General features: G+C 41.9%; 1 protein-coding gene across 1 annotated transcript in view; it reads right to left on the bottom strand.

Moving 5' to 3' along the window:
• Nucleotides 1-551: 551 nt before the first annotated feature.
• fez2b (fasciculation and elongation protein zeta 2b) overlaps nucleotides 552-23,372 on the bottom strand; it is a 31,361-nt gene continuing 8,540 nt past the window's right edge. The window contains exons 4-9 of the mRNA XM_084315371.1: nucleotides 22,719-22,860; nucleotides 18,837-18,964; nucleotides 16,479-16,628; nucleotides 11,340-11,415; nucleotides 8,290-8,355; nucleotides 552-1,231 (exon numbers count right to left, since the gene is read on the bottom strand). Of these exons, the coding sequence (XP_084171497.1) occupies nucleotides 1,215-1,231; nucleotides 8,290-8,355; nucleotides 11,340-11,415; nucleotides 16,479-16,628; nucleotides 18,837-18,964; nucleotides 22,719-22,860 (579 nt within the window). The 3' untranslated portion in view covers nucleotides 552-1,214. The remainder of the gene's footprint in view (nucleotides 1,232-8,289; nucleotides 8,356-11,339; nucleotides 11,416-16,478; nucleotides 16,629-18,836; nucleotides 18,965-22,718; nucleotides 22,861-23,372) is intronic.

Below are 23,372 nucleotides of genomic sequence, written 5' to 3'. Positions count from 1 at the left end.
TCTCACGGACATCATCTACTGTCAATCAACTAATGCCATTATCAAATCAAAGCGCTCCAAAAAGGAATACAAAAAAAATTAAAATTAAATTAAAAAGAGGATTCCCATTGGATGAAATGCATTCAATTGACAAAACTGACTCCTGATTAGACAAAGAAACTATTTCGCCACCTCTTCTGGGCTCCGCTCACGTTGAATGTAAAAAGGAACACGCCCAGTGGCTTTCATGTCCTTTCACTGTTTCAACAGCCACTGACTAATCAGCGAGTGACTTGTTGTCCTTATGAGTAATACTGCTTATTGGCTAACATTGAGAAATTAACATGCAGACTCAGGTTACGTTCACACTGCAGCCCAAAAGTGGCCCACGTCTTGATTTCTTTGCTCATGTGTGACTCAGATGTTCTTTATTGTTAATCCAATTAACAATAAAGATTCCAGTGTGAACTGGTCACATTCCTGATCTGACCCGCATGCACAAATCTAGTCAGTTCAGGAATGTGACCAGTTCACACTGGAATCAGATTTAGAAAAAAAAATAAAAAATCTGATATATTCTATTGTGCTATATTTAATTTAGTTTATATCCCATTTAATATTATTCAGCCTCTTTATTTACAGTTGTACAGCCCTGGACTATATTTTATTATTTCATAATTCTATTCTATTGTGCTCAACTTAGTTCATATTTCATTTTATCTTACTCCACCTCTTTATTGTATTATCTGTCTGAGTCTGTCCGCTAATGTTGCACCGAAAACGATCAAAGCTAATTCCTTGTATGTGAAAACTACTTCACAAATAAAGACCTTTCTGATTCTGATAGTGAACATACTAATTAATGAATCAGAATTGAGCACTAAGGCTTGCAGTGTGAACGTAGCCTTACAAAAGAATATATATATATATATAATCATAGCACTCGAGCATTAAAACACGCAAGATTACGAATGAAAAGGACTAAAGATAAATAGATTAAGAGAGAGGGGGTAAAATATCTGTTAAAATGTGAATAATCTCAAGGGAGAACAATGTGACGTGAAAATATGCCACAAGGAGGAAAGTTACTGAAAGGATGAGGGAGAGAAAGAAGGAAGGAAAGGAAGGAAGGAGGTAACTTTTCCATCCATTGAAATGTTCCAGAACCTCATTCCCATGGAGACACACCGGACTGGAGACAACGGACTGGAGACAACGGACTCGTCCTCTGGGGTTTATGTGGGACAGAGAACTGTGAAGACAAAAGAGGAAAGCAAAATGAGCCGTCAGTAACAATACTTCCAGTTGAACCACAGTGGGGCGTGAGAGAGGCAGGGGAGGAGTGAAGCAGGAGACAGCAACTGACAGGGAATAAGGAGGGCATGCGCGCAGAGAACAGAGAGCGCTGGTGAACAGCGCTCACGTGAACTGCTGGCACTAACCACGCTCGCCGATGCAGGGGAAAATATATGCACTTGTAAGTGTTCTGTTTAGTGACAGAGTTACTGTATAAAGTTTAGTGACAGAGTTACTGTATAAAGTTTAGTGACAGTGTTACTGTATAAAGTTTAGTGACAGAGTTACTGTATAAAGTTTAGTGACAGAGTTACTGTATAAAGTTTAGTGACTGAGTGTTACTGTATAAAGTTTAGTGACAGAGTGTTACTGTATAAAGTTTAGTAACAGAGTTACTGTATAAAGTTTAGTGACAGAGTTACTGTATAAAGTTTAGTGACAGAGTTACTGTATACAGTTTAGTAACAGAGTTACTGTATAAAGTTTAGTGACAGAGTTACTGTATAAAGTTTAGTGACAGAGTTACTGTATACAGTTTAGTAACAGAGTTACTGTATAAAGTTTAGTGACAGAGTTACTATATAAAGTTTAGTGACAGAGTTACTGTATAAAGTTTAGTGACAGAGTTACTGTAGAAAGTTTAGTGACAGTTACTGTAGAAAGTTTAGTGACAGAGTTACTGTATAAAGTTTAGTGACAGAGTTACTGTAGACAGTTTAGTGACAGAGTTACTGTAGAAAGTTTAGTGACAGAGTTACTGTATAATGTTTAGTAACAGAGTTACTGTATAAAGTTTAGTGACAGAGTTACTGTATAAAGTTTAGTGACAGAGTTACTGTATAAAGTTTAGTGACAGAGTGTTACTGTAGACATTTTGTGAGAGAAACAAAGGGTGAAAGAACAACACAGTGTTTAGCTGGGCTCACAGACGAATGTTACCCGACCTGGATCAAAATTGGATTTGAAGAATAATTCTTAGTGTGTGTTTTTAACCTGCTAAGAATATCACATGGGTTGAGGTTCAGGTAACCTCTTTCGTGACTGTGATGCCAACAAGGTTTGGCCGAGTGAATCCACACCCTTGCTCCTCATTATGCAACGGCATGCAAATTTCTCAATTCTGATTGGCTGAAACAGTAAATTTACACGTGGGTATTTGTCATAACCCAACGCTCTTGGTCCCAGGACCCACCCACAACCGCATTACTATCACTCCGCCGTGCGAGTTTTTAAGAAATGAAAGCATGATGGCGGACAAGCCGGACAGTAAACGTTACGAAAGGATATGGTGATAGGGTCATAAAGACTAAATGAAAAACGATTCTGTCACGGCGAATGTCTTAGTTTCTTAAACAATGTTGGATGATGTAATTGATGGGTCATGAGTAGGGATGCTCGATATTGGCTTTTTTACCGATACCGATATACCGATATTGTCCAACTCTTAATTTCCGATACCGATATCAACCGATACCGATATATGCAGGGTTTCCCCCGCCAAAAAATTGAATAATTTCAGGTAATTAACATTACATATCTCTTGTTGTGGAATTAACACAACATTATGCATACTTTTGACAATAAATAAAATCAGAATTTGTTCTTACTTGCTTGCCTGGGTAAATAAAGGTTATAGAAATGTAAAAAAATAAATAAATTAAAAAATTGAAAACCGATACCGATATTTTCCGATATCACATTTTAATGCCGATAATATCGGACATCCCTAGTCATGAGTCATTGTGAAACAAAATAAAAATCATGCGAATTGATTGATTGATTGCAATTTTTTTGTTATTTTACCTACTTTCTATAGAAGCAGCTGGGAGGTGCGCTGTTTTAAGTGAGCGTGGACTATTTAATTGATTGATTGATTGATTGATTGCTAATTTTATTACTGTCGGCCTTGTTTCCAACTGGTTAAGTTTAGGCCCTCTTTCGAAGTCGCTCTCTTTCGAAGTTGGTTAAGGTTAGAGTTTGTCTTTAGAGCAGGGCGATAGACCACCAGCCCTGATTCCAAACTCTAACCTTAACCAACTTCGAAAGAGAGCGACTTCGAAAGAGGGCCTAAACTTAACCAGTTGGAAACAAGGCGGACAGTAATAAAATTAGCATTCAATCAATCAATTCAATAATCCACGCTCACTTAAAACAGCGCACCTCCCAGCTGCTTCTATAGAAAGTAGGTAAAAATAAATAAATAAAAACTATTATAGGGAAAAGAACCCCCCCCCCCCCCTATAGGGCAAATACAACTTTTTTTGTTGTTGTTTTACCTACTTTCTATAGAAGCATCTAAGAATGAAGTTCTATAGAAAGTAGGTTAAAAAAAAAAAGTTGGATGTGTTAGTTTGTTGGATGTCTAGTTGAAAGACAGTTGGATGTCTTAGTTTGTTGGATGCCTAGTTGAGACAGTTGGATGTCTTAGTTTGTTGGATGTCTTACTGAGAACAGTTGGATGCACTTCCGAGCTGCTTCCACATGGAGGCAACTTCTCTTATTTTATTTTTTTGGAAACTACTTTTTCTGGCGGATGGTTTTTTCAATAAATCTTCAATTAATGTGTGTTTATTGTATAGCAATAAGGTTGGATGAATGCGCCAGTTGTATAAAAGCCATTACACCACGTGCAGTCGTGGATTGTGAGAATTAGACCATGCCTAGGGGTGGTCGTTAGGCCCGAAGCGTGATGTAATGCTTTAATAGGAAACCAACCTAGATTTACCCTGAAGAACTGGTCCGACGCGAACCGTTTGTTATACAAGTATCTCAGAGAAATTTCAAAGGTACTCACAGTTGCACAAGGGTTTTGGACAGAGAACGGCAATGGTTTGAAAGCTCGGCGTTGCTAATAAACATTCTAAATCATTTTTATAAACTGGTCAACACTGCTCAAAACGGCTTTAGCTGCCTGATGCGCCTGCGCTGTGATCACATGGTTCAGGCATCCAAAGCCGGAAATAAAGCTGTGTTGACCAGTTTACAGTTTTTTAAATGTTTATTAGCAACGCAGAGCTTTCAAACCATTGCGATTCTCTGTCCAAAACCCTCGTGCAACTGTGAGTACCTTTGAAATTTCTCTGAGATACTTGTATAACAAACGGTTCGCGTCGGACCAGTTCTTCAGGGTAAATCTAGGTTGGTTTCCTATTGAGGAGCAAGGGACTGTGGATTCACTCGGCCAAACCCTGTTGCTAAGGTTCAGGGTGATATATCAGCCACTGGCTAAATACTGGTACATTTGGGTTGAGGTTTGTTAAAGGTCTTTTTCATTTTAACTTTCTGTTTGGCTGGTAGAACTATTAAATAACTACTAAGGTGCATTCATGAGACTTACCATCCACTGAGGCTGATGAATGAAAAGGTTATATCATTCTATGGGATTTACAGCATCATGATCATTCAGATTCAGTGCAAGGCAAGTTGTCAAACACCTAATAGTGAGACTACATTTACTAAGCCTCCCAAGATGCAGCACTGAACGACACAGGAAGTCCTTCATTCCGACAGCCATCAGACTTTATAATGCATCACTGAGCACAGGGTGACAGTGACCATCCTCCTGGACTTTTACTTTTAAAACAACATTGTTCAATATTACACTTACTCTACACTTACTGTAAATTTTTACTGTATATTTTATATTAGAATATATATACATAACATAGGAAATGTAAATCCCAGACCGTATCTTATTCTTAGGCTTATTTTTATTCTTATTCGTGACTTTGTTTTGTCTACCTAAATGTTTACCGTTTACTGTGAGTGATTTGTAGTGCCAAATTTCCCTCGGATGAATAAAGTATTTCTATTTCTATTCTATTCTACTTTCAAATACTCTAAAATAGTACACTAAATTCACTTTCAAATACTTGCTGTATAGCCCCCAGTAGCAAATCCCACCCATCTGGCGCTCTTAAGCATGTTAAAACTAAAGCTGAGAACGATTTACAAACACTATTTGATGCAGGTCGGGACTAGAGGAGACTGTGTGTGTGTGTGTGTGTGTGTGTGTGTGTGTGTGTCCGTGATGCAGGTCGGGACTAGAGGAGACTGTGTGTGTGTGTGTGTGTCCGTGCTACAAACCTCCACCTCCAGCGCTCTCATACCAGAGCTAGCAAGAGAACAACGCAGCAGAAACCAAAGACAAGGAGGGCACAAGTCAAGATGAAAAAAAGAAAGTCTCCTGTTCGTAGTGTTCTAATTGACGTGTGATTCAATTCATACCAAAATGGCGCAATGGCCATAAAAAGGAAGCTCATTGGCTATATAGTTGTCATTTGATTTACATTTCACCCGTTGTTGTGCCTACCAAGATGTCTGTGGTGAGAATGTAATGGAATACCATCTCTATGGATTGACATTTTTATGACGGGGTGTGATGGTATGACATTTTTCAAACACCAGGGGGCAGAGTGTGCCTAAAAGTTCCCCTGGTGTGCTCAAAGTAACCTGCTGGTGCCAGACTGCACACTTAACCCTTTCACTACCACACTACCAAATGGTTAACCCTTTCACTGCGACAATACAGAAGGTTAACCCTTTCACTGCCACACGACAAAGGGGTAACCCTTTCACAACTTTAACCTTCTGTAGTGTGGTAGTGAAAGGTTAACCTTCTGTAGTGTGGTAGTGAAAGGTTAACCTTCTGTAGTGTGGTAGTGAAAGGTTAACCTTCTGTAGTGTGGTAGTGAAAGGTTAACCGTCTGTAGTGTGGTAGTGAAAGACTAACCTTCTGTAGTGTGGTAGTGAAAGGGTTAACCTTCTGTAGTGTGGTAGTGAAAGGTTAACCTTCTGTAGTGTGGTAGTGAAAGGTTAACCTTCTGTAGTGTGGTAGTGAAAGGTTAACCTTCTGTAGTGTGGTAGTGAAAGGTTAACCTTCTGTGTGGTAGTGAAAGGTTAACCTTCTGTAGTGTGGTAGTGAAAGGTTAACCTTCTGTAGTGTGGTAGTGAAAGGTTAACCTTCTGTGTGGTAGTGAAAGGTTAACCTTCTGTAGTGTGGTAGTGAAAGGGTTAACATTATCTAGTGGTAGTGAAAGGTTAACCTTCTGTAGTGTGGTAGTGAAAGGTTAACCGTCTGTAGTGTGGCAGTGAAAGGGTTAACCTTCTGTAGTGTGGTAGTGAAAGGTTAACCTTCTGTAGTGTGGTAGTGAAAGGTTAACCTTCTGTAGTGTGGTAGTGAAAGGTTAACCTTCTGTAGTGTGGTAGTGAAAGGTTAACCTTCTGTAGTGTGGTAGTGAAAGGTTAACCGTCTGTAGTGTGGTAGTGAAAGGTTAACCTTCTGTAGTGTGGTTGTGAAAGGTTAACCTTCTGTGTGGTAGTGAAAGGTTAACCTTCTGTAGTGTGGTAGTGAAAGGGTTAACATTATCTAGTGGTAGTGAAAGGTTAACCTTCTGTAGTGTGGTAGTGAAAGGTTAACCGTCTGTAGTGTGGCAGTGAAAGGGTTAACCTTCTGTAGTGTGGTAGTGAAAGGTTAACCTTCTGTAGTGTGGTAGTGAAAGGTTAACCTTCTGTAGTGTGGTAGTGAAAGGTTAACCTTCTGTAGTGTGGTAGTGAAAGGTTAACCTTCTGTAGTGTGGTAGTGAAAGGTTAACCGTCTGTAGTGTGGTAGTGAAAGGTTAACCTTCTGTAGTGTGGTAGTGAAAGGTTAACCTTCTGTAGTGTGGTAGTGAAAGGGTTAAAGTAACCAAACAAAAAATCTGCCACAGATTCTGTCGTTTGATGGAGAAAAGAAAGTTTCAACAGGGTTTCAAGAGCGTGACCATTTCCATTCTTTCTATATTTTAACATTATAATTCATTAGACATGATAACTGTCAGTCTTTAACCCTTTCACTACAGGTTAACCTTTCACTACCACACTACAGACAGTTAACCATCTGTAGTGTGGCAGTGAAAGGGCTAACCCTTTGTCATGTGGCAGTGAAAGGGCTAACCTTCTCTATCGTCGCAGTGAAAGGGTTGAAAGTAGGGATGTCCGATATTATCGGCCTACCGATATTGGCATTAAAATGTGATATCGGAAATGATCGGTATCGGTTTTAAATCTTTTTTTTTTATTAAATTTGTTTTTTTTACATTTATTTAACATTTATTTACCCAGGCAAGCAAGTAAGAACAAATTCTGATTTTATTTATTGTCAAAAGTATGCATAATGTGTTAATTCCACGACAAGACATATGTAATGTTAATTACCTGAGATTATTCCGTTTTGGGGGGGGGGGGGGGGGGGGGAACCCTGCATATATCGATATCGGTTGATATCGGTTTCGGAAATTAAGAGTTGGACAATATCGGTATAGGTAAAAAAGCCAATATCGAACATCACTAGTTGAAAGTGATGAACTACTTCTCTTTTAGGCCAATGGATGAGTGGAGGTGAAGGTGATGTAGTTGAGGATGAGTGGAGGTGAAGGTGATGATGTAGTTGAGGATGAGTGGAGGTGAAGGTGATGATGTAGTTGAGGATGAGTGGAGGTGAAGGTGATGTAGTTGAGGATGAGTGGAGGTGAAGGTGATGATGTAGTTGAGGATGAGTGGAGGTGAAGGTGATGATGTAGTTGAGGATGAGTGGAGGTGAAGGTGATGATGTAGTTGAGGATGAGTGGAGGTGAAGGTGATGATGTAGTTGAGGATGAGTGGAGGTGAAGGGTGATGTAGTTGAGGATGAGTGGAGGTAAAGGTGATGATGTAGTTGAGGATGAGTGGAGGTGAAGGTGATGATGTAGTTGAGGATGAGTGGAGGTGAAGGTGATGATGTAGTTGAGGATGAGTGGAGGTGAAGGTGATGATGTAGTTGAGGATGAGTGGAGGTGAAGGTGATGTAGTGTTAGTGTTAGTGTTACTAGTGGAGGTGACAGTGAGTAGGGTTAGTTAGATAGGGTTAGGGTTACTAGTGGAGGTGACAGTGAGTAGGGTTAGTTAGATAGGGTTAGGGTTACTAGTGGAGGTGACGGTGAGTAGGGTTAGTTAGATAGGGTTAGGGTTACTAGTGGAGGTGACGGTGAGTCTCACCCCTGAGGATGTAGTCTGTCAGCAGGCTGGGGACCTTCTCACTGTCGTCCCTCATGGCCTGGAGGACTGGAGGGGGGAGGAAAACAGAACATTAATGGCTGACACTTAGGGCACCGATCAGAGTTTTTCAGTCCCGATACCGATCCGATACCCATTGTTCAAAACTTTTTCTCAAAAAAGTAAAAAAAAAATATATATATTCCAATTTTTTTTAACACATCCTGTGCCAAAAACGTTGTACACCGTGTTTCAAGGTCATCCTAATTCTGCCATTCCACGGCGTACAACGTTATTGAGGTCATATTTCATTTTTTCGCCATGGTATTCAGAATGCCCTCACCCAGCCTCGGCTGATACAGTGGGAGCCTGCACAACTCTGCAACGCTTCAATACTGCCGCCTGGTGGTGATCGGGTGAGTTACAACCGGAAATGGATCTCTGGTGATCTCTGTGTACCGGGGAAATGCGTCCGGCACTCACATATTGTTGCGGGACTCTAGACACACGTCCGTACATATGGATCGCTGCCATAACTCAAGAATCGATATGATTTGGACGTTTATTATTATTATACTAACCGGAAATGGATCTAGGCGATCCACGTCAAATAAGTGGGATCTTTTTCCTCCAGTCTCATCGGCGAACGGTAAGAGGACGCTGATGGCATTTTCAGCGTGATTGTTTATTATTATTAATGCAAACTGCTCTGATCAATATATCACCCATACTACATAAAGCATTTACTGACGCTCACGGAATTATAAACGACCCCCCCCCCCCGTTCATCTGCGCATGATCAGTCATAACGTTTAGGTTCATGTACAGTTGACATTTTTAATATAGCGTGTATTGGCAACAAACTGCAGTTGATAATCTATATATGCGTTTATGCCTATAACTCACGTTCTAGGAATTACTGCAGAAAACGATAAAAACATATTTATATTCTAGACGTATTTTCGTATGAATCTATGAATGAAAAAGTATAACGTTCCTACATCCTGAACGATAGATAATCGATGTTGAATGGGCCATAGTAATGTCAATTTAGCAATACAATTTTAAAAGTTATAGCCCTGCAAAGAAGGTAAACATCTCCATAGGCTTAGAGTGGTGGCAGAGAGTGGTATGAGACGGGCAAACTCTGTGGCAGTTAATGTGTTAAATGTATATTAAAATATATTTTGTTTTTAAGAATTGTAAAGGATCACAAGTGTGTTTTTGATTTGTTGTAAACAAAGACAGAAAATAAACTTCATTCATTCAATTAATAAACTGTATGCCTCACTGTGTTTTAGTGTTTAGATTTTAGTGATATCGACGGCCGATACCAATATCGGATCATCCCTACTGACACTTATGATTATGGGTTCAAGGTTCAGAGGTAAACAGTGCCACTGTAAGTCATGCAGTGGCGAAAAGGAAAGTTAAATGTTAAAAGTACAAAACTAACATCGTATGAAAAAAGTCAAGAGTAGGAAAATATTTGTGGCGTCAAAGTTCAGAGGCACGGGAGGTGAATGATTCATTCTAACAAAAGATTTGATCCTGAATATTTAGGCAAAGTTTTCATGCTTCATAGAATGTTACCTTTTGACCAAATTTGATGAATCTCGATACGTAAAGCAAATGTTAGGACCGATTCATCCAGCGGTTACTGAATATATGCACAAATAATATTACACCAGGGTATTAGCTATGTGTTTACAAGACGGATAAACAAACATCACGCCATTGTGGTCTTGGTGCTCAAAGTATGGCACTATCACTGCCAGGGTTGGGGGTTTGATTTCTACTGGGGCCACCTGTACTGAATCATGTATGCAGTCATTTAATTGTTAAGTGCCTTGAGTGCAGGGTTCCCACAGAAAATTAAATTCAAGTACTTTTCTAAGCACTATTTTTCACTTTAAAAGGGCATTTAAAAGGATACAATTCACTTTTAAATGCAGTTTTTTTTATAGAAAATAAATCTGATCCAATAGTTATGGCTTAAAACCAATTTCCGACAATTAGTTACACTTCAAATAAAAATATTACATTTCTTGATTCAGAAATGTTTTATCATGGATGAACAAAACTTTCAATGCGAAAGGTTGGTTTGAATTTCAAGGACTTTTTAAGCACCTTGTTAAAAAATGTGCTGTTTTCAAGGAATTCCAGGCCTTGACTTTTTTTGGTCAAAAAAATCAAGCACTTTAAGCACTTCAAGGACCTTGTGCGAACCCTGTGAGTGGTACCAGTACTCGAAAAGCACTACAGAAATGCAATAAATGAATAGTGATTAAGCAATAGCTCCCTTCAGGCCCTATGGTTATTATATCACAGCACAGGGGTGTAGTGTGGCCGTCCCTCAGCTGTGATATAATAACCATAAGCCACGGCCTGAAGGGAGCTATTGCTTTTATAAAACGGTTAACAAGTGGGCTATGGCAATATGAAAGTAAGACACACTTCAATTTAAATAGTTTGTGTTATTATTAGTAAATCTTTATTATTAATAATGTTCCAAATAAAATGGACCCTCCTGGCTGCAACATACACACTAACAACTAGCTGGCGTTCTTTTTGCCACAGTCGGCTCGGCAGATATGCCGACCGTTTACCAAGGCGGAGCGCCGTTTTAACCCTTTCACTGCCACACGACAGCCGGTTAACCCTTTCACTGTGACAATACAGAAGGGTAGCCCTTTACTATCACACAACCGACGGCGATGCTCCATCATTAGCATCATTAGCTCCGTGGATGCTATTTTTTCAGTCGAGAATGTATCCATTTAGATTCCAAATATGTAGTCAGTTTGTCCAAATAAGGTCAGTTTGGAAATTTGCTCCAACGTTTTGGGAGATTGAGCAGCTGCGACAGGACTGGGGTTGACGCCCAGTTAACCAGCGTGAGGTCAACCATCATGACCGATCGTCCGGCTATATTGCTTTGTCTGTAATGTATCAGTCTCCCCAGTTAGTAGCTAGATTAATACATTTTGTGGAAGTGTCAATAATCAAATAATCTGGATAAAATCATTGCTTTGGCTTCATGGGATACTCACTCTTTGTGAGAATCTGCAGGTCTTCCACTGAGGGGGAGCCTGCCTTCTTCTCATAGGGGATTACTGTGGTCAGATACTGAGAGGGGGAGAGGGGGGGGAGAGAGAGAGAGAGAGAGAGAGAGAGAGTCATTCATCACCACCAATGAGAGGGGAGAGGGAAGAGAGGGAGGAGGATGGAGGTTGTTGGGTAGGGAGGACAAAATGATAAGAATCAGGGATTCTCCAACACTAGGCTGATAGCAGGTTAGACATGTTTCTCCCAATACTGACATCTGACAAGACGACATGTCTCCCAATACTAACATCTGACAAGACATGTCTCCCAATACTAACATCTGACAAGACATGTCTCTCAATACTAACATCTGACAAGACATGTCTCCCAATACTAACATCTGACAAGACATGTCTCAATACTAACATCTGACAAGACATGTCTCAATACTAACATCTGACAAGACATGTCTCTCAATACTAACATCTGACAAGACATGTCTCTCAATACTAACATCTGACAAGACATGTCTCTCAATACTAACATCTGACAAGACATGTCTCTCAATACTAACATCTGACAAGACATGTCTCAATACTAACATCTGACAAGACATGTCTCAATACTAACATCTGACAAGACGACATGTCTCTCAATACTAACATCTGACAAGACATGTCTCTCAATACTGACATCTGACAAGACATGTCTCTCAATAATGACATCTGACAAGACATGTCTCAATACTGACATCTGACAAGAGACATTATGTGCTTTTCTGGATTTATGGAAAAGCACAATCGTTGTCCATTATGACCCCAAACTAATGGTCTACATACTGTTGATCGCAAAAGTTAAGGGAAATGGATTACATCAGTACTGTGTATCTATAGTAGAAGTAATGGATTACATCAGTACTGTGTATCTATAGTAGAAGTAATGGATTACACCAGTACTGTGTATCTATAGTAGAAGTAATGGATTACATCAGTACTGTGTATCTATAGTAGAAGTAATGGATTACATCAGTACTGTGTATCTATAGTAGAAGTAATGGATTACATCAGTACTGTGTATCTATAGTAGAAGTAATGGATTACATCAGTACTGTGTATCTATAGTAAAAGTAATGGATTACACCAGTACTGTGTATCTATAGTAGAAGTAATGGATTACATCAGTACTGTGTATCTATAGTAGAAGTAATGGATTACATCAGTATTGTGTATCTATAGTAGAAGTAATGGATTACATCAGTACTGTGTATCTATAGTAGAAGTAATGGATTACATCAGTACTGTGTATCCATCAATAGTAGAAGTAATGGATTACATCAGTACTGTGTATCTATCAATACATCGATAATTGGTAGCGGCTGGGTGGCGCAGCGGAGATTGCACTCGTCACCAATGCAAGAGACTCCGGTATCGAATCCGGGTGTCAGCATTGTCTCCGGCTTGGGCCGGCCGTCATACTGGCAGAGTCAGCGGGTGGAAGTCGATGGGTGGACGTTGTGGACAGCGACTCCTACAGGTCGGTTGGGGGACGCCTGCACAGCAGAGACAGGAAGTGGCGGGGGTAGTGTGAGCCTCCCACACGTTACTCCTCACCAATGAGAGCGCTGGCAGGTGAAAAGATGTGACAGGCTGCCTCCTCGTGTACCGGAGGGGACACGTGATGCAAGGCTTCTATCCTCCCTACAACCGACCAGTGGGGGGCATATGCGAGCAACGTTCAAGACAGGGGAGGGGAGAATTGGAAACACGAAATTGGGATGGGAGAAAAACTGGATAAAAAAAAAGATATCGATAATTGATTATCTTTAGGACAGCAGTGAGTGGTATCGGTGCACCACACCTAATAACTGATATTTGAATATGTGGACAAATAAAACTTGCATGGTATGTAATGTATGTAATGTAATACAGGTCAGTGTGAGTACAGTAGCCTAATAACACAACGATCATCACTGTACAAAACTACTGTTTATCAGAACTAACACATAGTTCAATGTGCTGATGAAGGAGTAGTTTATCAGAACTAACACATAGTTCAATATGAAGGAGTAGTTTATCAGAACTAACACATAGTTCAATGTGCTGATGAAGGAGTAGTTTATCAGAACCAACACATAGTTCAATAAGCTGATGAAGGAGTAGTTTATCAGAACTAACACATAGTTCAATAAGCTGATGAAGGAGTAGTTTATCAGAACTAACACATAGTTCAATGTGCTGATGAAGGAGTAGTTTATCAGAACTAACACATGAAGGAGTAGTTGTTGTAGTCAGTGTCACTGGTGGCTTCCTGAACCAATGGTGAGTGAAGCTGATTGGTCAGTGCTGGCCTGCATACATCCTTTTAAGGCATGCGATTGGTTATAATTTGGGGAGGGGCAGTGAGAGATACAAGATTATTGGTTAGAAATAAAGAGAACCCATTTGAATGACTCTGGTTCTAGTAACCGGCAGTCCACAAATACGGCAAAAAAAAGAAGAAAAAATTATGACAATAAATAAAACCAGGGAAGATGGATGAAACGTTTTGTCTTAATGGCAGAATTCATTAATAAAACCAGGGAAGGTGGATGAAACGCTTTGTCTTAATGGCAGAATTCATTAATAAAACCAGGGAAGGTGGATGAAACGCTTCGTCTTAATGGCAGAATTAATTAATAAAACCAGGGAAGGTGGATGAAACGCTTTGTCTTAATGGCAGAATTTATTAATAAAACCAGGGAAGGTGGATGAAACGCTTTGTCTTAATGGCAGAATTCATTAATAAAACCAGGGAAGGTGGATATGAAACGCTTTGTCTTAATGGCAGAATTTATTAATAAAACCAGGGAAGGTGGATATGAAACGCTTTGTTTTAATGGCAGAATCTATTAATGGAATAGACAGAATGACCGAAGACGAAATGTAAAGACAGGGATTTGTTTAAATCAATCAGCAAGACAAGAAATTAAAGAGGAAAGCCATAAAGCAAAATGACAAATGTGACTTGACTGCAAAATGCCAGCTGTAGCTGTGGAAAAAGGAAATAAACAATCATGCAGAAATAAAAGAAAACAAAAGAGGAAGAAAGACATAAAAGTGTGAAAGAAGCAAAGCCAGAGAGAGAGAGAGAGAGAGAGAGAGAGAGAGAGAGAGAGAGAGAGAGAGAGAGAGAGAGAGACAGAGAGAGAGAGAGAGAGAGAAAGAGGGGGGGGGCACCTGCTTGTCCCCTCCTGTACTGCCGAAAGTTTGCCGGAGGCCATTTTGAATGACAGCTGAGAGTCCCTCCAGGGTGAGCAGCTACAGGGAGGAGGAGGGAGGAGGGAGGAGGAAGAAGAAGAAGTGAGAGGAAAGGGGAGGTAGGAAGGAGAGTAACTGTACAGTCAGCCGTGGGAATTTTATTATCATCGTTTTTTTAGATGTGAAGGAACCTCTCACGTTCCTTCAGACGTCCAGAACTCAGCTGCCAGGGTTCTCACTCACACCAAGCCCTGGCAGCACATCACCCCCACCCTCATCCATCTCCACTGGCTTCCAGTCAGGTTCCGCATCACCTTCAAACTCCTGCTCCTCACCTACAAGTCCCTCCATGCCCTCGCCCCCCGGTACCTGTCTGATCTCCTCCACCAGTACACTCCATCCCGGAACCTACCATCCTCTGATCTAGGTCTCCTCTCCATCCCTCGCACCAGGTTACGGACTTTTGGGGACAGAGCCTTCAGCGTGGCGTCCCCTACCCTCTGGAACTCTCTCACAGAGCCTTCAGCGTGGCGTCCCCTACCCTCTGGAACTCTCTCCCCCCCGAAATCCGCAACGCCCCAACCCTGGACACCTTCAAATCCGCTCTAAAAACACACCTCTTCACCAAGGCTTTCCCCATCAGTTAGTTTTAGATTAAATTAGGTCCATTATCCCCTACTTTCCCTCTTCCCCCCCCCCTACTTTCCTTGCCCTATTTTTTGTCCTGATTGTAAAGCGACCTTGGGTTCTATGAAAGGCGCTATATAAATTTGATTTATTATTATATTATTATTATTATTTCTGGCTGCTCGCGTCTCTGTAATGACGCAGAAATCGTGTTTATTGCCATAAAATACAACGTATATTGTTTCTTTACCTTTCTGTGAACGCCTAGAAAAAAACCGCATTGCAATCCGGTAAAGAATGGCGGAGATATGGACATATATACAAAAGTAACTGTACTTACAGTAGATTTCATTCACGGTTTTTGCTGCCCTGTCAGGGGCGCCTGGTGGTACTAAATCCAGATTGAACTCTGCCATTGGAAAAAGGAGATTTGGCCCAATCCATAGATGTGTAAGTTGGCCATAATAAGGTCATTTATAGGCCTGATATTCTATATTCATATTTCAAATTGCATGTGTCCGGATGGCAAAATTCAGTACTTTATCTGGTGCTGAATGAGCTCAGTGGCAATTTTCACGTCTGGTCAATGTTAGCATGGTGTTATTCACCGTCAAAGATGAAAAAAGAAAAGAAAATGTATATTCTTTCCTTGGTTCATTACAATTTACTCAAGCCTAGTCACAGACACAATATTTCTGACACTGGAAATACATTCATAGGTCCATAGATGTCCCTGGATACCAAGAACATGCAAATGGACCTTGTAGAAGTGGAGCAATCTTCCAGTAACGGTATGTAATGTAATTTTAGGCCGATTTTCAGAAAATATGGCTAGGGCTTAAGAGGTTAAAAACATGATTACTGTCAACATGCATTAGTATGCGTGTGTGTGTGTGTGCATGCCGTGACTCACCGTGCCTGGTACGTGGGTGCTGGCCACCCTCTGACTCACCGTGCCTGGTATGTGGGTGCTGGCCACCCTCTGACTCACCGTGCCTGGTACGTGGGTGCTGGCCACCCTCGCCTGGTACGTGGGTGCTGGCCACCCTCTGACTCACCGTGCCTGGTATGTGGGTGCTGGCCACCCTCTGACTCACCGTGCCTGGTACGTGGGTGCTGGCCACCCTCGCCTGGTACGTGGGTGCTGGCCACCCTCTGACTCACTGTGCCTGGTACGTGGGTGCTGGCCACCCTCTGACTCACCGTGCCTGGTACGTGGGTGCTGGCCACCCTCTGACTCACCGTGCCTGGTACGTGGGTGCTGGCCACCCTCTGACTCACCGTGCCTGGTACGTGGGTGCTGGCCACCCTCTGACCGTTGGGTCCCGTCGTCATGGTGCTCTTGATCTTCCTCTTCTTCCTCAGCAGCTCACGGTGCTCCTTCTGTCGGTTCTGGACGTCGATGAGCAGAGAGATGAAGCTGTTCTTCACCTGCAGTCACAGAGGGAGTGGGTTAGTTAGTATCTACTATGGTTGGTTAGTATCTACTAGGGTTAGTTAGTATCTACTATGGTTAGTTAGTATCTACTAGGGTTGGTTAGTTAGTATCTACTAGGGTTGGTTAGTTAGTATCTACTAGGGTTGGTTAGTTAGTATCTACTAGGGTTGGTTAGTATCTACTAGGGTTAGTTAGTATCTACTAGGGTTGGTTAGTTAGTATCTACTAGGGTTGGTTAGTTAGTATTTACTAGGGTTAGTTAGTATCTACTATGGTTAGTTAGTATCTACTATGGTTAGTTAGTTAGTATCTATTATGGTTAGTTAGTATTTACGAGGGTTAGTTAGTATTTACTAGGGTTAGTTAGTATCTACTATGGTTAGTTAGTATCTACTATGGTTAGTTAGCATTTACTAGGGTTAGTTAGTTAGTATCTACTATGGTTAGTTAGTATCTACTAGGGTTAGTTAGTATCTACTAGGGTTAGTTAGTATTTACTAGGGTTAGTTAGTATCTACTATGGTTAGTTAGTATTTACTAGGGTTAGTTAGTATCTACTAGGGTTAGTTAGTATCTATTATGGTTAGTTAGTATCTACTATGGTTAGTTAGTATCTACTAGGGTTAGTTAGTATCTACTAGGGTTAGTTAGTATTTACTAGGGTTAGTTAGTATCTACTAGGGTTAGTTAGTATCTATTATGGTTAGTTAGTATCTACTAGGGTTGGTTAGTATCTACTATGGTTAGTTAGTATCTACTAGGGTTAGTTAGTATCTACTAGGGTTAGTTAGTATCTACTATGGTTAGTTAGTATCTACTATGGTTAGTTAGTATCTACTATGGTTAGTTAGTATTTACTAGGGTTAGTTAGTTAGTATCTACTATGGTTAATTTAAGGCAGTTTACTGCTCATTGTGAATTGCCAGTAGAAAATCAAGGTCAGATAAACACAACATAAGTTTGGACACCAATGTTGATCCAAAACACCTTCCAGTACCACCAAGGAGGAGAAGGAAATGCATTACAAATAATATATTATTTTTATTTGTGTCGCTCAATTCCAATACGTAAATGGAATAGTTCCTGTTCGCAGAGAAGATTTCGCACCACTGTCTCCTGGGGGCCACGCATCACCACCAGAAGGTCTCCTGGGGGCCACGCATCACCACCAGAAGGTCTCCTGGGGGCCACGCATCACCACCAGAAGGTCTCCCAGGGGCCACGCATCACCACCAGCAGGTCTCCTGGGGGCCACGCATCACCACCAGCAGGTCTCCTGGGGGCCACGCATCACCACCAGCAGGTCTCCTGGGGGCCACGCATCACCACCAGCAGGTCTCCTGGGGGCCACGCATCACCACCAGAAGGTCTCCTGGGGGCCACGCATCACGACCAGAAGGTCTCCTAGGGGCCACGCATCACCACCAGCAGGTCTCCTGGGGGCCACGCATCACCACCAGCAGGTCTCCTGGGGGCCACGCATCACCACCAGAAGGTCTCCTGGGGGCCACGCATCACCACCAGAAGGTCTCCTGGGGGCCACGCATCACTGATGGGGGGGGTTTCTCTCTCCTCCAGCCCAACTCCAGTGACTCGAGGACTTGGACCAGATGTGAGAGAGTGACATAAGGCTTAACCATTTCACTGCCACACTACAGAAGGTTAACCCTTTACTATCACACTACAGATAACCTTCTGTAGTGTGGCAGTGAAAGGGTTAACCATCTGTAGTGTGGTAGTGAAAGGGTTAACCTTCTGTATTGTCGCAGTGAAAGGGTTAACCTTCTGTGTTGTCACAGTGAAAGGGTTAACCGTTTGGTTGTGTGGCAGTGAAAGGGTTAACCTTCTGTGTTGTCACAGTGAAAGGGTTAACCTTCTGTGTTGTCACAGTGAAAGGGTTAACCGTTTGGTAGTGTGGCAGTGAAAGGGTTAAGCATCTGTAGTGTGGCAGTGAAAGGGACTGTCTGTAGTGTGGCAGTGAAAGGGTTAAGCATCTGTAGTGTGGCAGTGAAAGGGTTAACCCTCTGTAGTGTGGCAGTGAAAGGGTTAACCCTCTGTAGTGTGGCAGTGAAAGGGTTAACCCTCTGTAGTGCGGCAGTGAAAGGTTAACCCTCTGTAGTGCGGCAGTGAAAGGGTTAACCGTGTAGTGTGGCAGTGAAAGGGTTAACCCTCTGCAGTGCGGCAGTGAAAGGGTGCAGCACCTCCTTCTCGTAGTCCAGCTCGTCCCGCAGCGCCAGCGCCTGGATCAGCTCCTCGCTGTAGCGCCGGATGGCCGCCTCCACGTCCTCCAGGGCCTCCGTCAGCTCACACACAGACAGCCGGCGCAGGCCTGGGGGCGGAGGGGTCACACCAAACTATCTTCATACTCCATTCATCCGTCAATTATTATTTAATTACTCAATGAATCTAGATAAAAGCTAGATTTTATGCAAATTCCTCATCTTATACAATGTTTTTTAGTTTAGGAATAAGGGGCAGGTAATTATAAGATTTATTCTTCTTCCTGCTCCTTTTGTCCATGGGATGTTATTTATGATTGTGTAATGAAGAAACTCTGAGTGTATGATTCCATGCGGCAAATAAAACTCTGAATCTGAATCTAAAAAAAAAAAAAAAAAAAAAATGCTCTTTCAAACAACTTGCAAAATGACGCTTATAAAACAAAAAGCAAACGTAAATATATACTATACATCAAGAAAAGAGCTAACCGGTTGAAATAATAATAAATAAAAAACACAAACGAGGCCAGCAAGGCAGAGAAGAAGCAGAAACAGACCGAGAAACAATAGTCATATGAGATGTTCTGCAAGGGCCGACTTTGTTAATGTATGTGAAGTTGCATATGGTTGAAATCTCATGTGTATTATAAGGCATAGGGGCTCAGGCTGGTCAATAAGGGGTGGGGACTAGTATCGTGATATTCAGAAGGATCATAATAACCATAATGTCACAATATCTGAAATCACATGTTGAGTAACCCATTCGATGTTCATCATATTGTACTGCACGGTAATGAGACGTGTGATACAGTAAACTCAAACCGAAGGCTTCAATTAATGCTCTTAAATATTTCAGAAATAATTGTGTGTAAATGTCACTTTTTTGTGTCGACAGGCTTTGCCTTACATCTCTATTCGATAAACTATTCTACCGGTATTTGAATATTCAAAAAATCAATACCCATCCCTAAGGGTCAATATGTAGATATCTGAGGGAAGAATCTAGTATAAGCCTAAAGGGTACTGTAGGAATGTACATTCCGGTATCATTCAGTAACTGTATCAGAGGCAGATATTATGCAAGACGTGGGGACCATGATGCAGCAGTAATCGCTGTCTGCTCGTGTCTCACTCTGCATTACGTAAGAGTACAGATGTGAGTGTGAGTGCAGCCGCTGTCCTGTGGAGCTGGCACCAAGTGATGGATGAGTTTACACCGTGTGATGGATGAGTTTACACTGTGTGATGGATGAGTTTACACTGTGTGGTTGATGAGTTTACACTGTGTGGTTGATGAGTTTACACTGTGTGGTGGATGAGTTTACACTGTGTGGTGGATGAGTTTACACCAAGGGATGGATGAGTTTACACTGTGTGGTGGATGAGTTTACACCAAGGGATGGATGAGTTTACACTGTGTGGTGGATGAGTTTACACCAAGGGATGGATGAGTTTACACCAAGTGATGGATGAGTTTACACTGTGTGATGGATGAGTTTACACCGTGTGGTGGATGAGTTTACACCGTGTGGTGGATGAGTTTACACTGTGTGGTGGATGAGTTTACACTGTGTGATGGATGAGTTTACACCAAGTGATGGATGAGTTTACACCAAGTGGTGGATGAGTTTACACTGTGTGATGGATGAGTTTACACCAAGTGATGGATGAGTTTACACTGTGTGGTGGATGAGTTTACACTGTGTGGTGGATGAGTTTACACTGTGTGATGGATGAGTTTACACCAAGTGATGGATGAGTTTACACTGTGTGGTGGATGAGTTTACACTGTGTGGTGGATGAGTTTACACCAAGTGATGGATGAGTTTACACCCAGTGATGGATGAGTTTACACCGTGTGATGGATGAGTTTACACCAAGTGATGGATGAGTTTACACCCAGTGATGGATGAGTTTACACTGTGTGATGGATGAGTTTACACTGTGTGGTGGATGAGTTTACACCAAGTGATGGATGAGTTTACACTGTGTGGTGGATGAGTTTACACTGTGTGGTGGATGAGTTTACACCAAGTGATGGATGAGTTTACACTGTGTGATGGATGAGTTTACACTGTGTGGTGGATGAGTTTACACTGTGTGGTGGATGAGTTTACACTGTGTGATGGATGGGTTTACACTGTGTGGTGGATGAGTTTACACTGTGTGATGGATGAGTTTACACTGTGTGATGGATGGGTTTACACTGTGTGGTGGATGAGTTTACACTGTGTGGTGGATGAGTTTACACTGTGTGATGGATGAGTTTACACTCTGTTTTTACCATCCGTTTCTGATGCATTGACAGGAATATATCAAAGGAGGCTTATTCAATTAATTAACGTAGCTGTGGATGATAATGCATTTTGCTTATCTATTACCTAAGGAAGGAACTGTTGCCAAGGAATGTTCAGTTTAACCTGTTAAGCCCAAGCCATATTTTCAGAGAATTAGCCTAAAATACATATCTAAATAAATGGAAGATTGCTCCACTTCTACAAGGTCTAGGGACATCTATGGATCTCAGGGAATGTATTCCCAGTATCAGAACTATTGTGTCTGTTACTAGGCTTGAGTAAATTGTTATTATTATTTATCTTTTTTTCTTTTCCATCTTTGACAGTGAATAACACCATGGTAACATTGGTCCTCATTCTCGAACGGACATACGTAAAAGTGACTAAGGAATTCCTTCGTAACTCGATTTGCGTACTTATTCGGCATTCTCAAACGGCTTTGTATTGTAAATTCTTTGTAGGATTTACTCGAAAAGGCAGTTGTAAGTCGGACAGACCGGTGTGCGCCCGTGATTTCAACAGCGTTCTCTGGGACAAGTCATTGGGGATTGCGGATACTACAGACATCCGTGGAATTGAATAATGATAATTAAGACAATATTTGTATCATTAATAATTACGTTTTGTATTTATAGTCCTGACTCAATGACGTATTCCATCTTTTTTGTGAAGTTCGAATCAATCGTTGGAGCATTTGCTGCCGTTAGCCGTGTTCCAGGAGACTCTGCTCAGGTGGACGTGACCAATGACCACGTTAGGCGCAAATGAAACCGTGGCACCGTCGAGCCTCGCGTCGTGTGACGACGACGGAATTAGTTTGACCTTTTCGTGGCCAAAGGCTGCATTTCTGTCATCTTCAACAAGTTACCAAAGATGTTTATTACCTGGAGAAACACACCATAGCTCCGTCCTCCCTCCCAACACAAACTGAACCTACCTGGGCCTGAGAGGGAGGGGCAGAGAGGGAGGGTGGGCCTGAGAGGGAGGGGCAGAGCGCACAGCTGTGGAGGGAGGGTGGGCCTGAGAGAGAGGGGCAGAGAGGGAGGGGCAGAGAGGGAGGGTGGGCCTGAGAGGGAGGGGCAGAGCGCACAGCTGTGGAGGGAGGGTGGGCCTGAGAGGGAGGGGCAGAGCGCACAGCTGTGGAGGGAGGGTGGGCCTGAGAGGGAGGGGCAGAGAGGGAGGGTGGGCCTGAGAGGGAGGGGCAGAGCGCACAGCTGTGGAGGGAGGGTGCGTTAGATTCACAACACGGGACTAAATGAGAGCAACGTGGCATTTTATGACGATTATCTTAACAGATTACAGAAATTCAAGAAGCCCATTGGAACGTGAGGTTCCGATATGATTTGATTAATATATCTGCATTATTTTATCCCACTTTCTGCTCGTTTTACACAGATTTTATGTCTTATTTCTTACTGATGTAATTACTGCAATCCCCTGTATGAAAGGTGCTATACAAATAAAGTTATTATTATTATTATTATTATTATTATTATCTTATTTTCATGATGAAATAGAAATGTGATTAATGGAGCGTGGACAGACAGACGGACAGAACAGTACTGACGGTCCTCGTAGCTGGTGTTGGAGCTGGAGCGGGTGACTGTGTGGAGGTCCTGAGACAGCAGGGACAGGTCCGACTGCGAGGGGCTCTCATCGTCCTCAGGGTCCGGAGACTCCTGCATCATCTCCTCGATCTCCTCGATCACCTGCCCCCCACACACACACACACACACACACACACACACACACACACACACACACACACACACACACACACACACACACACACACACACACACACACACACACACACACACACACACACACACACACACACACACACACACACACACACACACACACACACACACACACACACACACACACACACACACACACACACACACACACGTCAGTGTGTTTCTAACAACAAATGCATTCATTAGTGTAAACGGGCCAATGAATGTGTTTGAATGAATATTATTATACACGCTTACCTAGGATTTGACTTGATTCAACAACAAAGCAGTCGGGGCGATGGCACGTGTGGTTACACTTTACAAAGCTAGATGCAGACAACGCTTAACAAATTGTTCTAAATAAATAATAATGATAATAAATCATTTGAAGTTTGGAAGAAAAAAAAAATTACAACCGAGGTAGGTAGATTGCATTTTTTGAGACTAAAGTACGGGAAAAAGGTACTGCTGGGTACCGG

This window comes from Notolepis coatsorum (genome assembly GCF_963971535.1).
Source record: "Notolepis coatsorum genome assembly, chromosome: 5".
Taxonomy (NCBI): domain Eukaryota; kingdom Metazoa; phylum Chordata; class Actinopteri; order Aulopiformes; family Paralepididae; genus Notolepis; species Notolepis coatsorum.
Note: the sequence above shows the minus strand (reverse complement) of the source record. Positions and strands in the feature narration are given on the sequence as shown.